This window comes from Sorex araneus, chromosome 4 (assembly GCF_027595985.1).
Source record: "Sorex araneus isolate mSorAra2 chromosome 4, mSorAra2.pri, whole genome shotgun sequence".
NCBI classification, from domain to species: domain Eukaryota; kingdom Metazoa; phylum Chordata; class Mammalia; order Eulipotyphla; family Soricidae; genus Sorex; species Sorex araneus.
In genome coordinates, this window is record NC_073305.1 from 15,647,043 (window position 1) to 15,667,889 (window position 20,847).

General features: G+C 42.2%; 1 protein-coding gene across 3 annotated transcripts in view; it reads right to left on the bottom strand.

Moving 5' to 3' along the window:
• ANKRD28 (ankyrin repeat domain 28) overlaps positions 1-18,026 on the bottom strand; it is a 168,519-nt gene extending 150,493 nt beyond the window's left edge. For all 3 annotated transcript variants that reach the window (XM_055137225.1, XM_055137223.1, XM_055137224.1), the window contains exon 1: positions 17,707-18,026. Coding sequence is in view for 1 of the 3 variants with exons in the window: in XM_055137223.1 (XP_054993198.1) it covers positions 17,707-17,733 (27 nt within the window). In the remaining 2 variants the exon portion in view is untranslated. The remainder of the gene's footprint in view (positions 1-17,706) is intronic.
• Between the last annotated feature and the right edge of the window lie 2,821 nt (positions 18,027-20,847).

Below are 20,847 nucleotides of genomic sequence, written 5' to 3' on the forward strand. Positions count from 1 at the left end.
ACTGAAATATATATTTAGAAAATAAACTAAAATATTTTTATAATATAGACTATCTTACTTTATAAAGGAAAATAACCCTCAACTTTTCAGAGAATAGCATGAAAATGTGTCAAGATATATTTCTCACAGTAAATACTTAAATAAAATCTTAAGTCACCTAACACAATGGTTCTAAAACTAACCTGGTCTATCACTCCCTTTTCAGAAGGAATGAAATATATCCCCGTAACCCAACAAAAATACTCCACAACTGCACCCAAAGCTACTACTGCCCTCCCTGCCACTCCCTAGGTCATTCCAGTACTACTTGGGAAACACTGATACACGCCAATTATTTCAATCCTTTACAAGTAAAAACTAACCGACAAAAATAAGTGAGGTCAGGCACGTGGCTCAAGCAGTAGGGAACATGCCTCACATGTGACTGCCTAGGTTTGATTTCCAGCATTACTGTGTGTGGCGGGGGAGGGGGTCCACGACGGGGGACGTAAAACAAAGCTATGGTGTAGAGGTGTAGAACTGGCATAATCAGAGACCACAATAGTGGGGCAGAAAGAAACCTCAACAGGCTGAGGCACATGCTATGCATGTGGGAGGCCCAAGTTCTACCTCCAGTATTCATGGTCCCCTGAGCAGTGCTGGGAGCAACCTGGGGTACTTAGGCAAGAGCAGCCCTTGATCACTACCAGAGGTGGCCCATCAAACAAAAGCAATAAGGAAAAAATAGACACAAAATAAGTCAACAATTTATCAATGGAATAGGCCGGGGTACAGAAATAAATCCTTGAGATACGTTTGTGTATGTTCAAATATCAACAGTGTCTCCAAAACATTCCAATCATGGTAAGGACTGTCTTTTCAACAAACAGCTTTGGGAAAAGAGTATACCCACATGCAAAAGCATGAAGTTGAACACTTGGAATACTAACTCAAATTGAATCAATGTAGAGAAATAACCATAAAATTCAAAACAGAGAAAACTTTCTAACATTAGATTCAACAATAATTTCTTAGATATAATACAAAAAGTATAATCAGCAAAATAAAAAACAGGATTTAATCAAAATTAAAATGTTGTGTATGGGAAGGTCATTATACCTAAGACCACATAACATCTGAGCCCTGCCAGGAGTGATGCCTGATCCCAGAACCAACAGTAAGCCCTGAGCACTGCTACGTTAAGGCCCAGCGCCTCCTACCCTAAGACATAAAGTACCAAAACTACAAATTTTGTTGACAAAATTTGCTTAGTAAAAATACTAATATGGAAGGTATAAAATCATTGCCTTTTCGTTTTTAGCAAAATCCCTGACAGATTTCTCTTCCCCACTGCCTGATTTTCTCTGGATCTACCACAGCTTTACACACACATACCACATTGCCCTTGCTCACTCACTGACCTCACAAATAATTCTCAAAACCTTAGCTAAACAAAAGTCATGCTTACCCGTCACAAATGGGATTTTTTTTTTTTTAAGGGGGATGGTGGTGCACAACTGATGATGTTCAAGGGCTTACTCTTGGCTCTGCACTTAGAAATCACCCCTGGTGGGCTGGGGGGAGGGGACTGGATTGAACCCAAGTAGGTCACAGGTAAGACAAACGTCCTACCTGCCATATGATCACTCTAGCCCCCCCCCCCTCAGAAAGGTTTAACCAAGACAAGCATTATAAACATTAAAGTAATGATGACTGGCTTCAGATAAGATCAAGAGGGGTTCTTTCTCTAAATCACATTTAGTAAAGTTCTTAATGCTGTCTGAAATCACTTTCAAAGTAACATTTTCTACTAAATGTAGTTGTTACTAAGGACATTTCAAAGTAACAACATTTCTCTCAAACCCACAGGGCTTATTTTCAGTGTTTAAGGAAACAGAAAACCTGTTTCTTTCCTTATAGTTAAAGCTGTAATGTATGTCAATAATAAAAATGCTATCATATCTCCTTTTAGCAGGTATGGGATCTCTCTTGCGAGATCTCTCTCTTATTTTTTGTTTTGTTTTTGGGCCACCCCAGCAGTGCTAAGGGATTATTCCTGACTCTGAAAGAACCCTCTCCTGGTGGGCTCAAGGGATTACATAGGACACCAGGGATCAAACCCGAGTCGGTCATGTGCAAGGCAAGAGCCCTATCCCCTATACAATCTCTCCTACCCCTGCAATTTCTTATGATTTAAGGTATTCATTAAATCAATTTCTCTAAGACTCTCAGATGATCATGCTCTTTCCTCAATCCTTTATCCATAGTTATTTTTTAATCATATATTTACCGTTTTCTGCAATTCCTTTTGCCACTTTCCCAAGTAACTCTCCATTTAACGAATTCACACAAAATGCTTATTAAGTCATATCAAGCAACAAAGCAGCCCAAAATTCTGCAATATATATTACATACTAAATACATATTAAGAGATAAGAGTACATGCCTCATAGGTATGAAGTCCTGAATTTGAGTCCTGACACCAAACACCAAAAATCTTTTTTTTTTTTTGGTTTTTGGGTCACACCTGGCAATGCACAGGGGTTACTCCTGGCTCTGCACTCAGGAATTACTCCTGGCGGTGCTCAGGGGACCATATGGGATGCTGGGATTTGAACCCGGGTCGGCCGAGTGCAAGGCAAACGCCCCATCTGCTATGTTATCATCACTCCAGCCCCACCAAAAAACTTTTATATATAAATATGTGGCTATTTTTTTTACACATTCACATACTCTTAAGTCAGAAGCAAGAACTTCCCATCAGAGCCGAAGTAAGATGTGCTGGCCTTCTTAAATGAACAAAGGACACAAACAGGGGCTAGAGCAATAGTCAAGCAAGTAAGGAATCTTAACTTTATGCAGATAATCCGTGTTTGATCCCTAGCACTCCATATGGTCCCCTAAATCCCACCTGGAGTGATCCCTGAGTGCAGAGCCAAGAGTAATCCTTGAGCACTGACAGGTGTGGCTCCCAAACAAAGAAACAACAAAAAGACACAAGCCTAGGTTCAACAATATGTGAGGTACCAAGCTTAGGAATTTACCTGTTAATGAACAACTGGTCTCAGGACACTTTTATATTCTAAATTGTTGGAAATGTCAGAGTTTTCTGCAAAAATGGTTACATTAATGTCCAGTACATATACAATTAAAAATGCTGCTAGACTCAGCAATGCTGGGGGCCACCAAATGCTGCCCAGCAGCCTCAAGGGACCAAGTGGTGCCAGAAATCAAGCCAGGACTCTGCATGCACTCTATTCCTTTAAGCCGCCTCCCCAGCCATGAAAATAGTTTTCTAAAAAATTATTCTCATTCTTTACATACTTCTGAATCTCTTTAATGTCGGTCTTAATAAAAACTATAGAGGTCAGATAAATCATACAGAGGGTAAGGCACTTACCTGCCTTACACACGGCCAATCCAGGTTCAATCCCCGCACCCTATTTGATCCTCTGAACATGATCCTTGAACATGATAGGAGGAAGCCCTAAGCACAGCCGGGTGTGACCTCAAAACCAAATGAAGAAGCTAGCTAACTCAATCCCATCACTTCTGAATTCTACCTGTTATGATATATTGTTTTAATCTAAGCTCAAGGTAGACCTCACAGAAAATCTGTGCTCATAACTAGAAAACAGCAGGATATTCTATAAACCTTTCACTGTCCCCCTTGAATCCTACATAAAACCTGAAAAATGGTCTCTTAATAGTGGCAATGTGAAAAATGAAATTTTTTGTGTTTTTATGACTTTTCACATTGAAATCGAGGTATACTGTGTCTTTGGCCCATGTATAACCATATAACAGAGTGAATCAATCATCCGGAAAAAGCTGATTCATCAGGTTATTCAGGTGCTCCAATTACTGTCACATTTTATTTATACAACATCAAATAGTCATTAATATCACTGTCAGTATTATCAGATATTTCAGAAATAAAAATAAAAATAAAATAATTTAAGCAGCCACATGGATGTGGCTACTTAAATGTGGAACAGACTCAGCCCTGCCCTCGATGCTGCCTGCAATCCCAGTGGTACTGCCATCTGTGATTCCCTGTCCTGCAGCACAGTGGTGAGATCTACACAAACAAGTGTGTATGCAAACCCCAATCGAAGACTACAACCCAAAGTGTGTGTAAGCACAAACTGAATATGCAACCCCTGGAACCTCTCACAGTTCATCTGTTCCTTTCAAAACTTGTTTGCAAATATTAAAGTCTAATCAAAGTTTGACTACTGTTCTTCCAGTACCAATTCTACCAAGAAAGAATACTGGAAAAACAATAGTCAAACTATTAATTATTAAAGTCTAATCAAAGTTTGACTATTGTTCTTCCAGTATTACCAAGAAAGAGGCTGGAGTGATAGATAGCACAGCGGGTAGGGCGTTTGCCTTGCACGAGGCTGACCCGGGTTCAATTCCTCCACCCCTCCCGGAGAGCCCAGCAAGCTACTGAGAGTATCTCGCCCGCACAGAAGAGCCGGCAAGCTACCCATGGCGTATTCAATAGGCCCAAAACGGTAACAAGTCTCATGATGGAGATGTTACTGGTGCCCACTTGAGCAAATCGATGAGCAATGGGATGACAGTGATACAGTGATACCAAGAAAGAAAAAAAAGAGTATAGTTCAGCTAGCAATTCCATCACACAAGTGTTTTTCCTGCACCACTCATACCGAGTGAATCACAGATAAAGGGGCAAGTGTACTAAAACTGAAATGTAACAATCTTAAGGGAAGTGAACTTTTCTTTGAAGTGAGTACATGGCATAGAAAACAAACTGCCAGACAGACATACTGTATTACTGTCATGATTCCTAATTAAGATATCAGCGATTTTACTTACCATTACTTTTGTGCCATTAATACCAACATAAGTAAAAAGAACATAAATCTTATTATGAAAAAACAGTTTGATCTCAGGAATTCTCAAGGCGTCATTGACACTTTGTAGAACCACAGATTATATGTACCAGAACAGTCTCTAATATACAAAATCTGGGTATAAACTTCTAGTCCTAACTTAAATTTAAAAACACCCTAATGTCTGAGGATCTCTCAGCTATTTGTTTCCAAAATAGCAAACCCAGAGTATGTAGTAAAGGATTAACCTTAGCACAGAAAGATTTGGCCCTTGCCCAGCTATTGGTAACCTCTAAGCCTTTGGAAGGTCCTATTTAACAAAAGTTATCTTTGTTTATCCGAGTGCCTTGGGTCACATCAATCTAGCAGTGTGATCTTTGGTGAGGGCTTTGAACAGTGCAACTTCAACTTAAGTTCTGCCACAGATGTAACTAGTCAGACCTATGTAAATGTAAAAGACTAGTCATCCCTAATAAAAACCCTGGACACCAAGGCTCAATGAGTTCCCTTAATGGGCTTATCCTCCTCCTTCCAGGCTGTCACAACTGACTTGTTGGAAGACCTAAGTCCAGTCTCTAAAATTCCAATGGGATAGAGAACCAGAAGTTCTGACTTGGAATGCCCCTGGAATCTGCTGTATTGCTCTCTCCCTACTGCTGGCTTTAATCTGTATTCTTTCACTAAGTACTGACTAAGGTTATAAACCATTACCATGAATACAGCAACTCTGCTCAGTTCATATTATAGCCAAACTCGAGAGCGCTATTTCTCAACCTTTTCCCGATTCTTTTCTCAGTCAGTCACTTGTTTTCTTCTCACTTCCGTCTGTGACCCCCTAGTCTCATTTTAGCACACTAATTCCCCAATTACACAATTTTTACACAATTGTCACCTGTAGCCTCCTTGGAATATCCTGTACCTAGTGTCTCTCACACCCCCTCCCATTTATGCAATTTTTATCTGTGGCCCCTTTGGAACATCTTGGGGGACCACAAGGAGCCTATATGGCCACCTGTTGGGCAATATCAGAGTTTATAAATCCAATTTACCATATACAGGTTTTTCTACACAAGACATTTAGTTTTGCCCTAAAATGTGTTTGTGTCTCTACACATACACTGATACAGGGTACAGAAATCCATTAAAGGTGTGTGTGTGTGTGTGTCTACACATATGCTGACACAGGTACAAAAATCCATTAACTGCCAAATTCCACATTAACTGTCACTGCTTTCTTTCAGAAACCTGTTTTAAAGCAACCTTTCTCAACCTCTGACATTTCAGAACAGATGACTCTTTGTTGTTGAGTTTTAGCAACATACCTGGCTTCTGTCCACTGGTGTTAAGAAGTGTCTTTCACTCTTACTAGTTAGATAGAATAAGTCTCCAGTCATTGCAAAATATTCCTTACCTTCTGCTACCATGAATCACTACTTTGGAGAAAAATAATTTAAGAAGTCCGATCTTACTTACATTCTTTTGGGTGGGGGCGGGGGAGGAAAGGAATGGTGTAGTTTAAGTGCTACAGCATACATCTGTTGTATTGCCCCAAATCCAATCTCTAGCACCCCTTGTCACATGGACTATCCTGAACCAAAGTACTGCCTGGTATGACCTCCTCCTCCAACAATAAAATAGTAAAAAATAGCGATATACTTTAGAAAATAAAATCACTGAAATAAATTTTAGATCCAGCACCTCACATTCTAAACTGTAACTGATAATGGAAAACACTGTCCATTCTAAGCCATATTCACAAGACCTACTAGGAAAAAAGTTATTTTTTTGTTTGTTTTTTGTTTTTTGGGTCACAATGAGCGATGCTCAGGGGTTGCTCCTAGCTCTGTGCTCAGGAATTACCTCTGGCGATGCTCAGGTTATCATGTGGGATGCCGGAGATCGAAACTGCATCGGCCATGTGCAAGGCAAATGCCCTACTTACTGTACTATTGCTCCAGCCCCGGAAAAGTTCTGAACTAAATTTTCTTCTAAGGAAATAAATCAGGTTACCCATTAAAGCTGGAGGAATAAAAATGATCTTTCAGTAATGATATGTGATCTTATATATCTTATGCACATTATGTGATTTCAGACAATAAAGAGATGCCAGTGATTCTCAATGCTGGGCAAGCAAATCAAAAATTAATTGAGATGCTTTTTAAGAACACACAGGTATCCATTTCTGGCACCACATGGTTCCCCAGCCCAAAGACAAAAAAAAAAATCTGAAAAATCAAAACAAAACAGATTATACAGATACTAGAGGCCCATCTCAGATACATCTATTCAGAATTCTGAGTAGTTATTTAACTGTTCATTAGATGAATGGCATTATTAAAGATAATAGAGATACTTCTAATAGACATGGCTCATGAATTCTTAGAGTTTACATTCCAATAGAAGAAAAAATCATAAACTAGTAAACATGGGCCAGAGATAGTACAGGAAGTAAAGAATTTACCTTGCATCTCACCAACCCCAATTCTAATTCCAAATACCACATACGGTCCCCCAAGCACAAGAGGTCACTCTTGAACACAAGAGTCTTGAACACAATCCCTCCAACAAACTAAAATGGGTAAACAAAAAAAAAATAGTTTAGATGATGCTATAAAGAAAACAATATAATAGGTTTCACTTCCAGCATTCTCATAAATATTAGTGTATCAAAGTACTAACTACAATATGTAAAAATATTATTCTACACTCCAGTACTAAAATATTCTGCCATATGATGATATGCATAAATTGCAAATTAAATTATGACATAATTATATGTCTAAAGGAGCAAAACTATGCCCCTGTATACTTTGAGAAAGACTGAGTTCAAGACTAAACAGGCAGATTCTCCCAATTTCAATTCTAACTTCCACAGTTAAACCCTTGAAAATGTTTTTTTAAAAATTGCTATTAAAAAACGTTCTTGGGGCTGGAGCGATAGCACAGTGGGTAGGGCGTTTGCCTTGCACATGACCGACCTGGGTTCAATTCCCAGCATCCCATATGGTCCCCTGAGCACCGCTAGGAGTAATTCCTGAGTGCAGAGCCAGGACCTAAGCATTGCTGGCTGGGGCCCAAAACAAACAAAACAAAAATTAACAAAAGTTTAGATAGGGGACAAAAAAAGAAACAGTGTGAAAATGATGGAAGACAAATGTTCAAAACCAAGAATAAAAAAAGGATACATCATTACCAACCTTTCAGACAAAGACAAAGATATTAGGTGCTGGAGAGATAGTATAGCAGGTAGAGTACTTGCCTTGCACACAGTCGACCTGGGTTTTATCCCCAGCACCCTATAGGGTTCCCCTGAGTCTGTCAGGAGTGATCCCTGAGCACAAAGCAAGGAGTAAGCCCCAAGCCACGTTGGGTGTAGCCCAAACCTCTCTCCCCCCAAAAGTGGATACTATGAATTGCTTTATACCAACAAATTAGACAACAAATGAACAAATTCTCTGAATGTACTGAAAATGACTAATATATACAAAATCTGAATAGACTTAACACACTAAGAAATATTTTTTCTTTTCATAGAGCAGATGAGACCATACCTAGCAGCACCAAAGAAGGCTGCTCTTGGCCCTGTGCTAGTAGCAGGAGGAAGGATGGACATATGGTATAGGGAATGGAACTGGGGTTGACTGTAAGCATACAAGCCAAGTAAGCATCTTAACCCCTGTAGTATTTCTCTGGCCCTGAAATAAATGAATTGAAAAGCTTCTCATGTTCTAGCATATAGCTTCAACAGATGAATTCTACCAAACATTGTTGTAGAGAAACTGGAATCCTCAGATTTTGTGGGTAGGAATAAAAAATAATACAGCCACTCTGGAAAACAGACTGTCAGCCTCACAAATGACTAAATACAGAATTACCATATAACACAACTTGCACACAAATGTTCAAAACTAACTATAAGGTGGAAATAACCCAAGTATCCACCAACTCCATTGAGCTGACAATGTGTGTCATAATACAAAGGGATTATATATTTAGCATAAGGCAATAAAATATTTATACACATTATAATTGTAGGGGGACCTTGGAGACATAAGTGAAAAGCATTAATACACACAGAAAGTTATTCAAATGAGTTGTTGAGTCAAGGAGAATGAAGGTCTTGGTAGAATTTAGAGTTAAAGGTCATTTTTGTGATTAAATGCTTTAAAGTTGATTTGCTGTGACACTTTTATACTAAATATCTTTTAGCTTCTCAATCTAAATTGCTGTGTGAATTGTATTTCAGTCAGGCTGCTTAAAAAAGAAAAAGCTGAAGCAGGTAGTTCAAACAGCTGAAGCTCTCCTGATGAAGGCCTATGTATGTTAGCTCCCCAGCACTTCATGGTTCCCCCCACGACCAAACCATAAATAAGCACCAAGGGTGTGCCCCCCAAATAAAAATAAATTTAGAATAAAAAGCTATTAAGTGTAGTAGTCCAGAAATAGATTCAACACTAAAATCTGCCTCACCAGACTAATTTATACTTCCAATGTAAAATATTAAGTTTGTGATTTTTTTTTTTGGCAGGGGGGAGAATGTGTATTAGGTATTGAAGTTATATGTTGCACTTAACTATAATGACTCTCACGCTGGTTCTAGAATAAGCATTTATTTCAGAAGCAACTGCTTCCTATTTTCTGTTTATTAAATACTACAGCTGTCCCTTGCTGCATGTCTTAATGTTATCTCTGGCCTTAAATCCTGAAAATTTAAGACTGGAAAAAAGAGGGACCAAAAAAAATGGTACAAGGGTTAAGGCACTTGCCTTGCACACTACTGCCCATTTCAATCCCAGGTTCCACAGATGGTCCCCTTACAACCTGATCCTTGTGCACAGAGCCAGAAATAAGCTGTGAGCACCACTAGCCCAAATGGCAACACCCCAAAGTGGAAAATAAATACAGCTTTAAGTGTGTAATAAATGTAAATAAGCAAATCATCAATTATAAACTTGGATTTATATTTACTAGACAAAGGTGAATTTCTCCCTTAAGTTGTAGTGGTAATTCCATCCAGAATTTGCTTCTTATGTCAATTCACATATATACAGAATTTTACTGCTATTTATTTTTCTCCCCTCTCTTTTTTTTTTTTTTTTTTTTGCTTTTTGGGTCACACCTGGTGGTGCACAAGGGTTACTCCTGGCTCTGCACTCAGGAATCACCCCTGGCAGTGCTCAGGGGACCATATGGGATGCTGGGAATCGAATTCAGTTCGGCCGCATGCAAGGCAAACGCCCTACCCGCTGTGCTATCACTCCAGCCCCCACTTTCCCCCCTCTCTTAAATTCGTTGTCACATAAGAAAGGAATAAATCACCTAATAACATAACTAAGGTAGGGGAACATTGATAAAAATTAAACTTGAAATACTTAAAAATTTTAATCATTTTAACTCCACACTCACATACAAAGAGTTGTAACACTTTAAAGCACCATTTATTAAAGTAACTGTAGATTTCACTTTTTAACAATCCAAAGGCCTTCTTTCCTTTTTAAAAAACACCTATCATGCCATGAATTCCTCCAAATGATTTCAACAGCTCAGGCTCCTTTCCACTGATTCTCACGTAGCATGCTTTCTCTGGGAAGAAAGGCTTCGGTTGAACCCAAATAACTTTCATTTTTTTGCTGACAATTTTCCTTCATATATTAGGAAGCTATCTCAACTCTTAAAGTGCTTAATATGCCAATATGAACATTAATTCTCTTGGCAAGAATCTTGCCCTTCACTTATTTGTTGACAATAATGCCAATAACATGCTGGGTAACACCACAGATTCTCCCAGTTTTGGCATGGTCATTTGTGGGGCGTACCATTTTGAACAGTGACCATGAAAGAAACAACTTGTATTTTCTAAAAGGTCTAGAATAGAAAATCTAAAGTGGGTGCCTCTTCTCTTTCCCTTTGTTTTGATCATTGCGATGCTTTACTGGATGGAAGATGACAACCACAGCAATTATAGCTGAAAGGTGACCTTTCATTAATTTTTGCTTTGAATTAGGAATACTATGTGTGACTTTTGATGTGAATTGTCCATAGAACAGTAACCCTTTCCCTCCCCTGCCTCCCCAAAAACTTCAATCTAAACTATTTTCCCCAGGGACGAAACATTTTCTAAAAACATTTCAGTCCAGCCTAGGTGGAGAACCGTACTTGATCATGAATTTTATCTTAGACAAGAAAAATTATAAGATACGTAAAATGCTGAAAAACCTATTGCAACTAAAACCTAACTGCATGCATTCTCTGCCTGCATTTTTTAAAACTACCATAATCAATGTTTTGATTTACAAAAATAACATTTTCATGTTTAATTTCCAAGTGGGACTACACACCAACAAAAATTTCATTTGAGGTCAGAGATAGTACAGAAGTTGAGGCCTTTGTCTTGCACACAGCCAATCCTTATACAACTACAGACATTGCAAATGGTACCCAAGTTCTAACAGGAGTGAGCCCTGAGTACCTCTGGATGTGACCAAAAAAAAAAAAAAAAAGAAAAAGACCTGTGGGTCATGACCTCATTCGGTATTGTACACTGATGCAGGGGTCATGAAAAATTTAGCAACAATTGGTAAACAGTTTCAGAAATGTACACAAGACCAAAACTTCAAACCCAACCAGCAATATGAGGTATTTCTCAAGCAAAATGGGGTCCCATAAAGAAAACAGTTAATGAGCCCGGCTCTACAGAGTATGCTTTAAAGATGTACTCATTTCCATTCCAAGTTACTTTTGTTTAGTATTTGATGTACTGCCAGTTCGTACTAAAAACTTTACACATTATGTTTGATTAAGAGTTGTAACACCTAAATGGTGCTTGTTTGTTTGCCATCTATAGAAAACCTATCGCTTACATGTTATTTAACTTTTGGTGTCAGAGGAGCTAATAAAAATTATGAACCCTCGAGGAAAGTGTGTGTATGTATATCTTCCAACTCCCTTCCCATATTATATGTTTTGGAAGTCCAATTGTAATTTCCCATCACTTTACTGAATCCAATCAAGTTCAAACTTTATAGCATATATTCAAAGCACTAGCAACAGCCATTTTTAATTTAGCTAATCTACCCCCTTTCCATCAACACATAATCAAGTCTATTTCCTAACTACACCATCACAGAAATACCATTTTTTTCTGGAGTTTCTTCATAGTTCCCTTGCTTCTTTTCTACACAACTGGTTTGCTGTCAACAAATCCTTCCTTTGAACCTAAAATAACTCCGCAGCATCTTTAAGGGTTCCCTCTGAATACAATCAGATCATCTCACACTTTTTTACCAAAAATATTATCTGCATCTCACAAATCCAGGTAAGTCAGAAAACTTTCAAATAACATGCTCCAAATGTTTTTCTTCAACCTTTATAAATCTTGTCTTGTGAAGTCTTTTTTACACGAAAAAGATCATGTATCAGTGTCTTTCTTTCCTCTTCTAAGACCCAATAAACTCAAATGGAACTGTCCCCTTGTTTTCCATAATCTCTACCAAAAAGCACTGTAGCACTGTCTCCCATTGCTCATCGATTTGCTCGAGCAGGCCCCAGTAACGTCTCCATTGTGAGACTTGTGACTGTTTTTGGCATATCGAATACGTTGCTTGACAGGCTCTGTCGTGTGGCGAGATACTCTCGGTAGCTTGCCGGGCTCTCCGAGAGGGACGGAGGAATCAAACCCAGGTCAGCCACATGGAAGGCAAACACCCTACCCGCTTACAGCAAGAGCTATAAAAATTTTTACTCTATACTCATATAGAGTATTTTAGTATTTGGGCATCAATGTTTTTCAGGCATTTTAAACTATTCCAAAAAAATCTTCAAAAAACCAAAACCTTCAATACATTAAGAATCTTTACCTATTGACCACTAACCCAAAACAAATGACAGTGCCTACACAAAAATAATCCAAATGCAAAAACCGTTTTCCTGTAAAGTTAATGCCGTTTAATCCCTGTTATAGAACTCGAATATAGAATAAATAGGTATTATACATAAATCACTACAGAGGGCAGTAAAACAATAAAAAGTAGAGGAACTTTCAAAGAACTCAAAAAACCTGAAAATTTATGACCAACTCACTTATACTCCAAAAAAAGATGAACCTTAAAACTATGCTAAATGTCAGATATAAAAGACAGCATATTTTATTCCATTTATATGAAATATCCAGAATAGACATCTTTGAAGATAGAAAACAAGATTAGTGGCTGACAGGCTAAGACAAGGTAAAAAAGTGGATGCCTGCTCATTGCATTTTATTTGTTTTTTTTTTTTTTCTTTTTGGGTCACACCTGGCAATGCACAGAGGTTACTACTGGCTCTGCACTCAGGAATCACCCCTGGCAGTGCTCAGGGGACCACATGGGATGCTGGGAATCGAACCCGGATTGGCCGCGTGCAAGGCAAACACCCTACCCGCTGTGCTATTGCTCCAGCCCCTCATTGCATTTTAAAGTGTTGAAAATATTATGTAAACGCTGCAGTTTAGTGGGTACACCAAAAACTAGAGAATTATAAACTTAAAAGGATGAGTCTTATGGTATGTAATTTGTCTCAATTTTTTAAAAGTTTATGACCATTTGGCTCTTTTATCAAAAATTTTAATAGAAATGTAATTTTGCAATTTATTTTTTCAACCTGATCTAAAATAGTGGCTACGAACTGCCCCTTAAAAGATTTCATTGACAACAACACATCAACTTACCCAACATTTGTAGAGATTTTTGATTAATAGGGATTTCTACCTTCCTAAAGAAAAACGACTTCTGAAAATACTGAACACACGTGCAGAGCATAATGAACCAGAACTGAATTGCAACATATCTAGCTTCTCTATGCCATGATCTCCATTCAGCTGCAATTAAGCCTCCCAGGAGTGATTGGTTATACCTGATCTAAAGAAACACTACTTTTCATATTAGGAAACATTATGGCTCACGGCTGATATACTAAAATGTAAAGTTATGTCTGGTCTTCAGCCTTTTCACACCTGCCCCACAAGCCGGGCCACAGACTGGTAGTTACGACCAAGGGGTAAACCAATGGTTTTCTTTTTTACTTTTGGGTGGGCACAAGCTGTGGTGCTCAGTGTCTACTCATTAGTACTTAAGTGACCATATGCAGAGATCTAAATATATGCAAGGCAGGAAACCTTAACCCCTGTTCTGTTTCTCTAGCCCTAACCAGCTGTTTTCTACTTTCCACAACATATAGACCAGCACCAATCAATCAACTGGTGATTGAAGACCACCAAGTTAAAGGGTACAAAATTCCAGATACAAGATGAGTTCTAGCTTATTCATTAATTCTAGATATCTCAGTATGAAATGGTGACTATAACGAAAATGTATATATCTGAAAATTAAGTGGATTTTCAAATGTTATCTACACACAAAAAAGGTAATTGTGTAAGGGATGGAAATTCCAATAAATCTAATTGTGGTAATTATTGTGACACACATATAGTCAATCACCTTAAGCTTATAAATTACAAGCCAAAAATTACACAGGTAAAAATTCTAAAAATGGAGTCGGAAAGCTATCTCAAGGAATTGGAGTTTCACACTTTGCCCACAAGAGGTCCAGGTTAGATTCCTCAGCAACATATGGCACTCCAGCATTACCAGCAGTAGCCCCCACGCCCCAGAAAAGATTCTAACAGTAGCTATAGAAAAAACTCCACAGTTCTTCACTGAGTTAAACAAATTTGTTACAGTGTTATGATGTTGTTGTACAAACACTTTAATGTAAAATAAGAGGGAAGTTTCAACTTCCATTGTACAAACTTATTCCCTCTTCACATCAGCCTCTATGTCACTGTCATTGTCATCCCGTTGCTCATCGATTTGTTCGAGCGGGCACCAGTAATGTCTCTCATTGAGAGACTTGTTGTTACTGTTTTTGTCATATTGAATACGCCACGGGTTGCTTGCCAGGCTCTGCTGTGCGGGCTCCATACTCTCAGTAGCTTGCCGGGCTCTCGGAGAGGGGCGGAGGAATCGAACACCGGTTGGTCTAGTGAAAGGCAAAAGCCCAACTGCTGTGGTATCGCTCCAGCCTTTATGTAGCTTTATAAAATACCAATATATAATATTTTATATTATAAATATATATAAATATATTTTATATATTATATATTGGTATTTTATACCTCTTGAGCCAGGGAGACAGACCAAGTGGTAAACCCACAAACCTAGCACAATCAAAACCCTGTGTTCTACCCCAGCACTGCATAGCCGCTGTGCCCTCCTGGCCTGTGAGAGTACCATCTGGCATTATAGGGGGTGACCAGAGTTCCAGGAGCCTCTTCAGCATCACTGCCTGTGAACCCTATTAAAAAATAAATCCTTCACAAAGGGGCCTGGAAGACAGCCCAGGGATTAGGGTGCATATCTTGAATGTACAGGTCCTAGGTGTGACCCCAGTACCAAGTGGCCTACCCCTATCCCTCAACACTGCCAATACAGCCCTGGAAACTGCCCAGCAGACCAGGGTGGCCCTGGTACCTCCACAATCACCATCAGAAACACCAGAATAGACCATGATTCAGGATGGCCTAAACAACACTATATCATTAGATTCAAGCATTGACTCACCTGGCCCAATTGGGTTCTATTGCTTAAGAGAATAGAACCTTCTCCCCTCCAAAAAATTCTAAAAGCTGTTATTCCCTTTAAACTAGGCAAAAACAAAGATATTTCTCAAAATCTTTAAAAACAGAGACAGGAATAGAAAATAGACTAATTAATAGTTTACAGGTAAGCAAGCCTCAATGTTCTTTTTCCCTCCCTCAGGGCCATGCCAAAGCCTTCATTTTCACTAACCTGTTCAAGTATCAAGTTTATAAGTAACAACTTACATACTATTACCACTGAGTAGTAATAGATACTATGTAAAGCTGAAATAGCATCACAATTGCTTCATAATAGCAATTCCTAAATGCACATATGTAAAGGTGCAATTGTATTATAGTGGAACTGAAACAATCCTGTTTGTTTAAACCTCACAATTGGATAAAATGGGACACACTCCTAAAAGGTCAAATTCCTAATGCACAGAGTTATGTGACTCTCAAAAGTAATTTCTCTAAAGGTGTAGGATTAAAAACAAAAGTCAAACATTACCTCAACTATAATTTAAGGAAGCACAAAGTACACCAGACTGCCGGAGATTAGCTGAAAAACCTAGATCTTGAGTTTCACACCGAACAAGTAAAACAGAAATTGAGGCTGGAGAGCTGGTGACGGTATGTAAGGCACTTGCCTTGCATACGGCCAAGCTGGGTTCAATCCCCAGCACCCCATATGGTGCCCCAGTGCCCCACCAGGAGTGATCCCCTGAGCAGAGAGCTAGAAGTAAGCCTTGAGCAGACAGGTGTGGCCCAAAAAACAAACAAAAAAAGCAAAGCAAAAATCAAGAGCAAAACAGAGTAAGCGCCAAGAGTTAGGAGAAACTGGTTTATACTTTACTACGTTTATTAGTGCTGTCCCCTCGAACTAAAATTTTTATCTAATGACACAAACGTTCTGTATCTGAGGGATCAAGTAGCACATATAGCTACCAAGCTTTTAGAATGTGGCCCTGAAGACTGAGGACCCGAGTTATAAGTTTTCTAAATTCATTTACGTTACCACACTTAGTAGTGACGAACATTAAGCAATGGAAACACAAATGCATAAACTTAGTGGTAGGGTTTTTTGAACTATTATGTCCTGCTGTTAAAACCAGCTAAATTCACACATCTGTCAAAACTCACTCAGAAAATAAAAACTACCACAACACCTAGAGTCATATTTTAAGGCACAAGCTCATTGAGATAATATTTAAAATAGATCAAAGTTTTCCTACCTCCACACATTTTTTGCAAGAGGAAGCTCCGACCTTCATAAGATTCCCAAAGTATGCAAGTTATTTTCCTCTCAAATCTATTCAATACCTTGGGTTTGGGCTTTTTTTTTTTTTTTAAGAAAAGGCAAAAATAAGCTTTGCGCATTCATTTACCCAGTCTCCGTAACTCCGTTTCACACGTTAATTTCCCCCCTTGCTTTCAAGAAGAAACGCCAACGTTTCAGAAAAAGAAAAAGAATAGCGAGGGGGGGCGGGGGGATAAAAAGCCTTTTTGCAGGGCTGGGAAGCTTTGTTACCCTCGCCTCGCAAGTTTCGAGCTGTGCAAATCATCAGATACAGTTGCGACTTCGTCCCTTAGACACAAAGTCATTTTTCTCCACTCCGCTCCGCACTTCAGCTACTCCCTTTCCCCACCCTCCCCACTACCCCCTCCCCGCCCCCCCGCTCGCCCCCCAACACACACACACACACACACACACACACACACACACACACACACACACACCTCTCCAAGTCTAAAGGCACCCAAGATGGAGCACACGCGCGCACACACACACGCACATACACACACACAAAACGTCCAACGAGAGCAAGTCTGGGAACTTGCACGCTGCATTCTGCCGGCGCGCCGGCACGAACAAGCCGGGTCCCCGCCGCAGACGCGGCCGCCGCCGGGGTCGCCGAGCGCGCCGCCCACCTCGCGGGCCCCTGGCCGCGGGTGCAAGCGAGGTCGCGACCCGAGGGCGCGGGCGGCGCGGGCGGCAGCAGCCACCTGTTAGGCCCCGAGGAGCCTCACCTGGCGGGAGCGGCGGCGCGGCCGCGGGCGGCGGGCGCGGGACCCGCCCCTGAGGTGGCGGCCGGCCCCGGGCGTGCGGCACGTGGGCTGCCCCCGGCCCGCGCCTGCCTGACAGGCGGCCCGGCCCCCGGCGCCCGCGCGCCCCGCCGGCCGCCCCGGCTGCCCTCGCCCCCCGTCCCCGGCCCTCAGGCTCCCCGGCGGGGGCGCCCCTCACCTCACCTGATCCCGGAGTTTGAGGAACGCCATGGCGGCCGCGCGCTGAGGAGCCGCCGGGCAGGGGGGCGGCACCGCGCCGCCGCTCGCCCAGAGGTGAGGCGCCCCGCCGGTCCCGCCTCCTCGGCTGAGGACTCTCCGCCCTCTGCCTTCCTTTCTTCCTCGCTTTCCCTCGGCGGCCTCGGCGCCGCAGCCGCCGCCGCTGCTGCTCCTCACTCCTCCTCACACCTGCTCTTTTTCCGTTTCTTCTCCCTCCTCCTCCTCCTCCTCCTCCTCACGCCCCCTTCCCGAAATACCCAGGCAGCCCCCGCGGCCGCGCCGCTCCAGCCCGCGGCAGCGGCGGCGGCGGCGGCGGCGGCGGCATCCAAACTCCACTCCACAATATTGCCACCACCGCCCGCCGCGATTGGAGGCCGCGCGGGGGAGAGGCCAGAGTAAGGCGCGCGCCCATTGGCCACGCCGCCGCGCTCGCCCGCGGCCCCGCCCCCCGCCGGCCGCCCGCGGGCGGGGCCGGGGAGGAGCGGGAGGAGGAGGAAGCGGCCCCGGGGTGGGCGCGGGCCCGGGGAGGCGGGAGCCGTTCGCGGCCGGGGGAGGGGCGCGGCCAGGTGCTCTCGGGAGCGCGCGCCCGGGGCGCGGGGGGCGGAGTCCCGAGCCGGAGGTACGGCGTGGAGGTGGGGGGGGAGGGGAAGGGGGTGGGGAAAGGGACAGCTCCCGGGTTCCCACGTGGAGGTAGTGTGCTGACGGCTCCGGAGCCAGCCGGGCGGGATGCTAGGGGCGTGCGAGGTGGGCACCTGGGAAGGAGGCGCGCGCAGGGGCTGGAGGGGGCCTCGCTGCTTTTGTAAGAGCGGCGAGGAAAGCGGGGCGACCCGGACTCCCCTCGTGGAGGGAAGCGTCAGGAGGCGTGGAGGGGGGAAAGGAGCCGCGGAGGGAGTCAGGTGCCAGGTGGTCTCCAGGGCGGGGGGGCTGGGGAGCCGGCACACGCCCCTCCGGACGTGCGAGGTGGGAGGCGGCGCCCGGGCGCGCGGCGTGCACGGTGGTCCACTGGGGTGCCTGCTGCGGTGGCACCTCGGGGCGGGAAGGCGGCATCACGGTAGCCAAGCCGGTGGTGGACGCCCCTGCCCGTCGCCGACGAGCCGGACCCCGGGCTCGGCGGCGCTGTCTCGGGAAAGCCCCGCTGCCGGCCTCGCTACATTGTTTTTTTCCGCCCACCCCCACCCGCTCCCCGTTCCTTTTTTCCGCTTCGAAGGATTTTTTGCCTCCCACTCGAGAGAAAAGGGGGAAAAATTTTTTTTTTAATTTTTAACAAGAGAGCAAGATGGATGTGCAGGATTTCCAACGAATAGCATCCTTGGATGGATGGAGAAGAGAGGAATGACTCCCTCGCCCGGCCCGCCACCCCCACAGCCCTGAATCGGCTTTTCTTTCATGTGCAGCCGCACGCTGTTACCATTCCCGGCATGTGTGGGAGAAATCTGTTGTGCGCCTGTCTGTCCGCCCGGGCGGCTCCAGCCTCTGCTTAATAAAAGGTACAGATGGTTAGAGACACAAATGTGTGACGTCAGCCGTGGTGTAAAAAAGTCCCCCTTTTCCCCTGCATCAGTGGTGTCTCTCGGGACAGACTTTATTTAGACGATCGATCGATCCGAGTGGAACGGCAGGAGGCCGGGGGACCTGGCCAGTGCTGTCAGTTCATCACAATGCTGCACTCACAACAAAAAGCGTACCTGTAGCCCCATAAAAATGAAGATATCGGAGGGCAAAATGAAGACACTGCAGATGAAAGAGACTGAGCCAGTATTCTTTGACGTATCCGTGCCTTGGTTGTATAGAAAGAATGTTCTTGCTTAAAATCACGTTCGTCATCCTAAGTTATATTTGCTACCTAAAATGGAGGGAATTCTCATAACTGAATGAACATGACGCTAGACAGGAAGTTAAACCGCTCTTATTTTGCTTTATCTTCTCTCCCCCCATTCCTTAATCAACTTAGAGTGGATAAAACGGGCATTGTTTGTCACCCAATCTTTCCTTATCAACTCAATGAGGGCAAATGAGTTCATGTGAAAGGATTTGAAGTTTCTAGAACAAAGGTATTGTGATAATCTTGTAGACAATTTGTAATTGCTAGTCAGCCCATATCCTATAGTACAGAGTTCTCTTAGTCAAGGAGTCTTAGAGTTTTGCCTTCATTCATACATGAACCTGTTAATCATTGTGTCTTTCCAGCGAGAAAAGAATAAATTCCCTTCTTCCTGCTTCACCCCCATAATCTCTCCTCAAGGTTCTAGCATTCAAAAGCAAACCAGAAACTCGATTAGGAACAATGAAGATTGTGTTTTGGGAAAACCCAAAGTGCATTTGAAAGTATGAGTCTAAATTATGTACTGAATATGCATTTTAATGGCTTTTTTGATTGAACTAATTAAACTTTGGGGCTCTTCTGAAATTTCCCAATTAACAATTAATGAAAATATTTTATAATGCATCATCTCTGGTAACATAGCCAATAGCTTTGAGCTTTACTGATAGGGTTGCTTAATCCCTCTCAGTTTCACCCTTTGCCCTGAACACAATTTGACTTGCACTGTTATTTCACCATTTCAAAACACTAAATATCCTCTACCTACTCATCTCGCACAATCATAAGATAATGATATGAAAGGCTATGGAAACACTCAAGGACCATTCAAATTTAATGTCATTGCTACAAAAACCACATTTCCATAGCTTGGGAGGGGGTAACAATCTTTCTGAAAAATAGGAACAGAAAAGCTTATGTATATATTTTTTAAAATTTCTTTTGGTCCACATCCACCTATATGCAGAGTTTACTTCTGACAGGTTGGAACACTATATGGAATGAACCTGGGATGAATCTGGGATGGCCACATGGAAGGCAAGTACCTAACTGGCTGTACTATCTTACCGGCCCTAAAAAACCTATATAATTGAGCAATGAAATGAAGTAAAATTAATGCCCAAGTCCTGTTCATGTTTTTTAAAGCTTTATTTATTTCTGCCTATTATAAAATATTAAAGAAATCGATAATGCTGAAACAGCGCATATCCTCAAAGCCAGGGAGACCATGAACTACAACAAAGAAAGCACGTTTTTTAGATTTAAAGGCACCTTCCATAGAATTCATA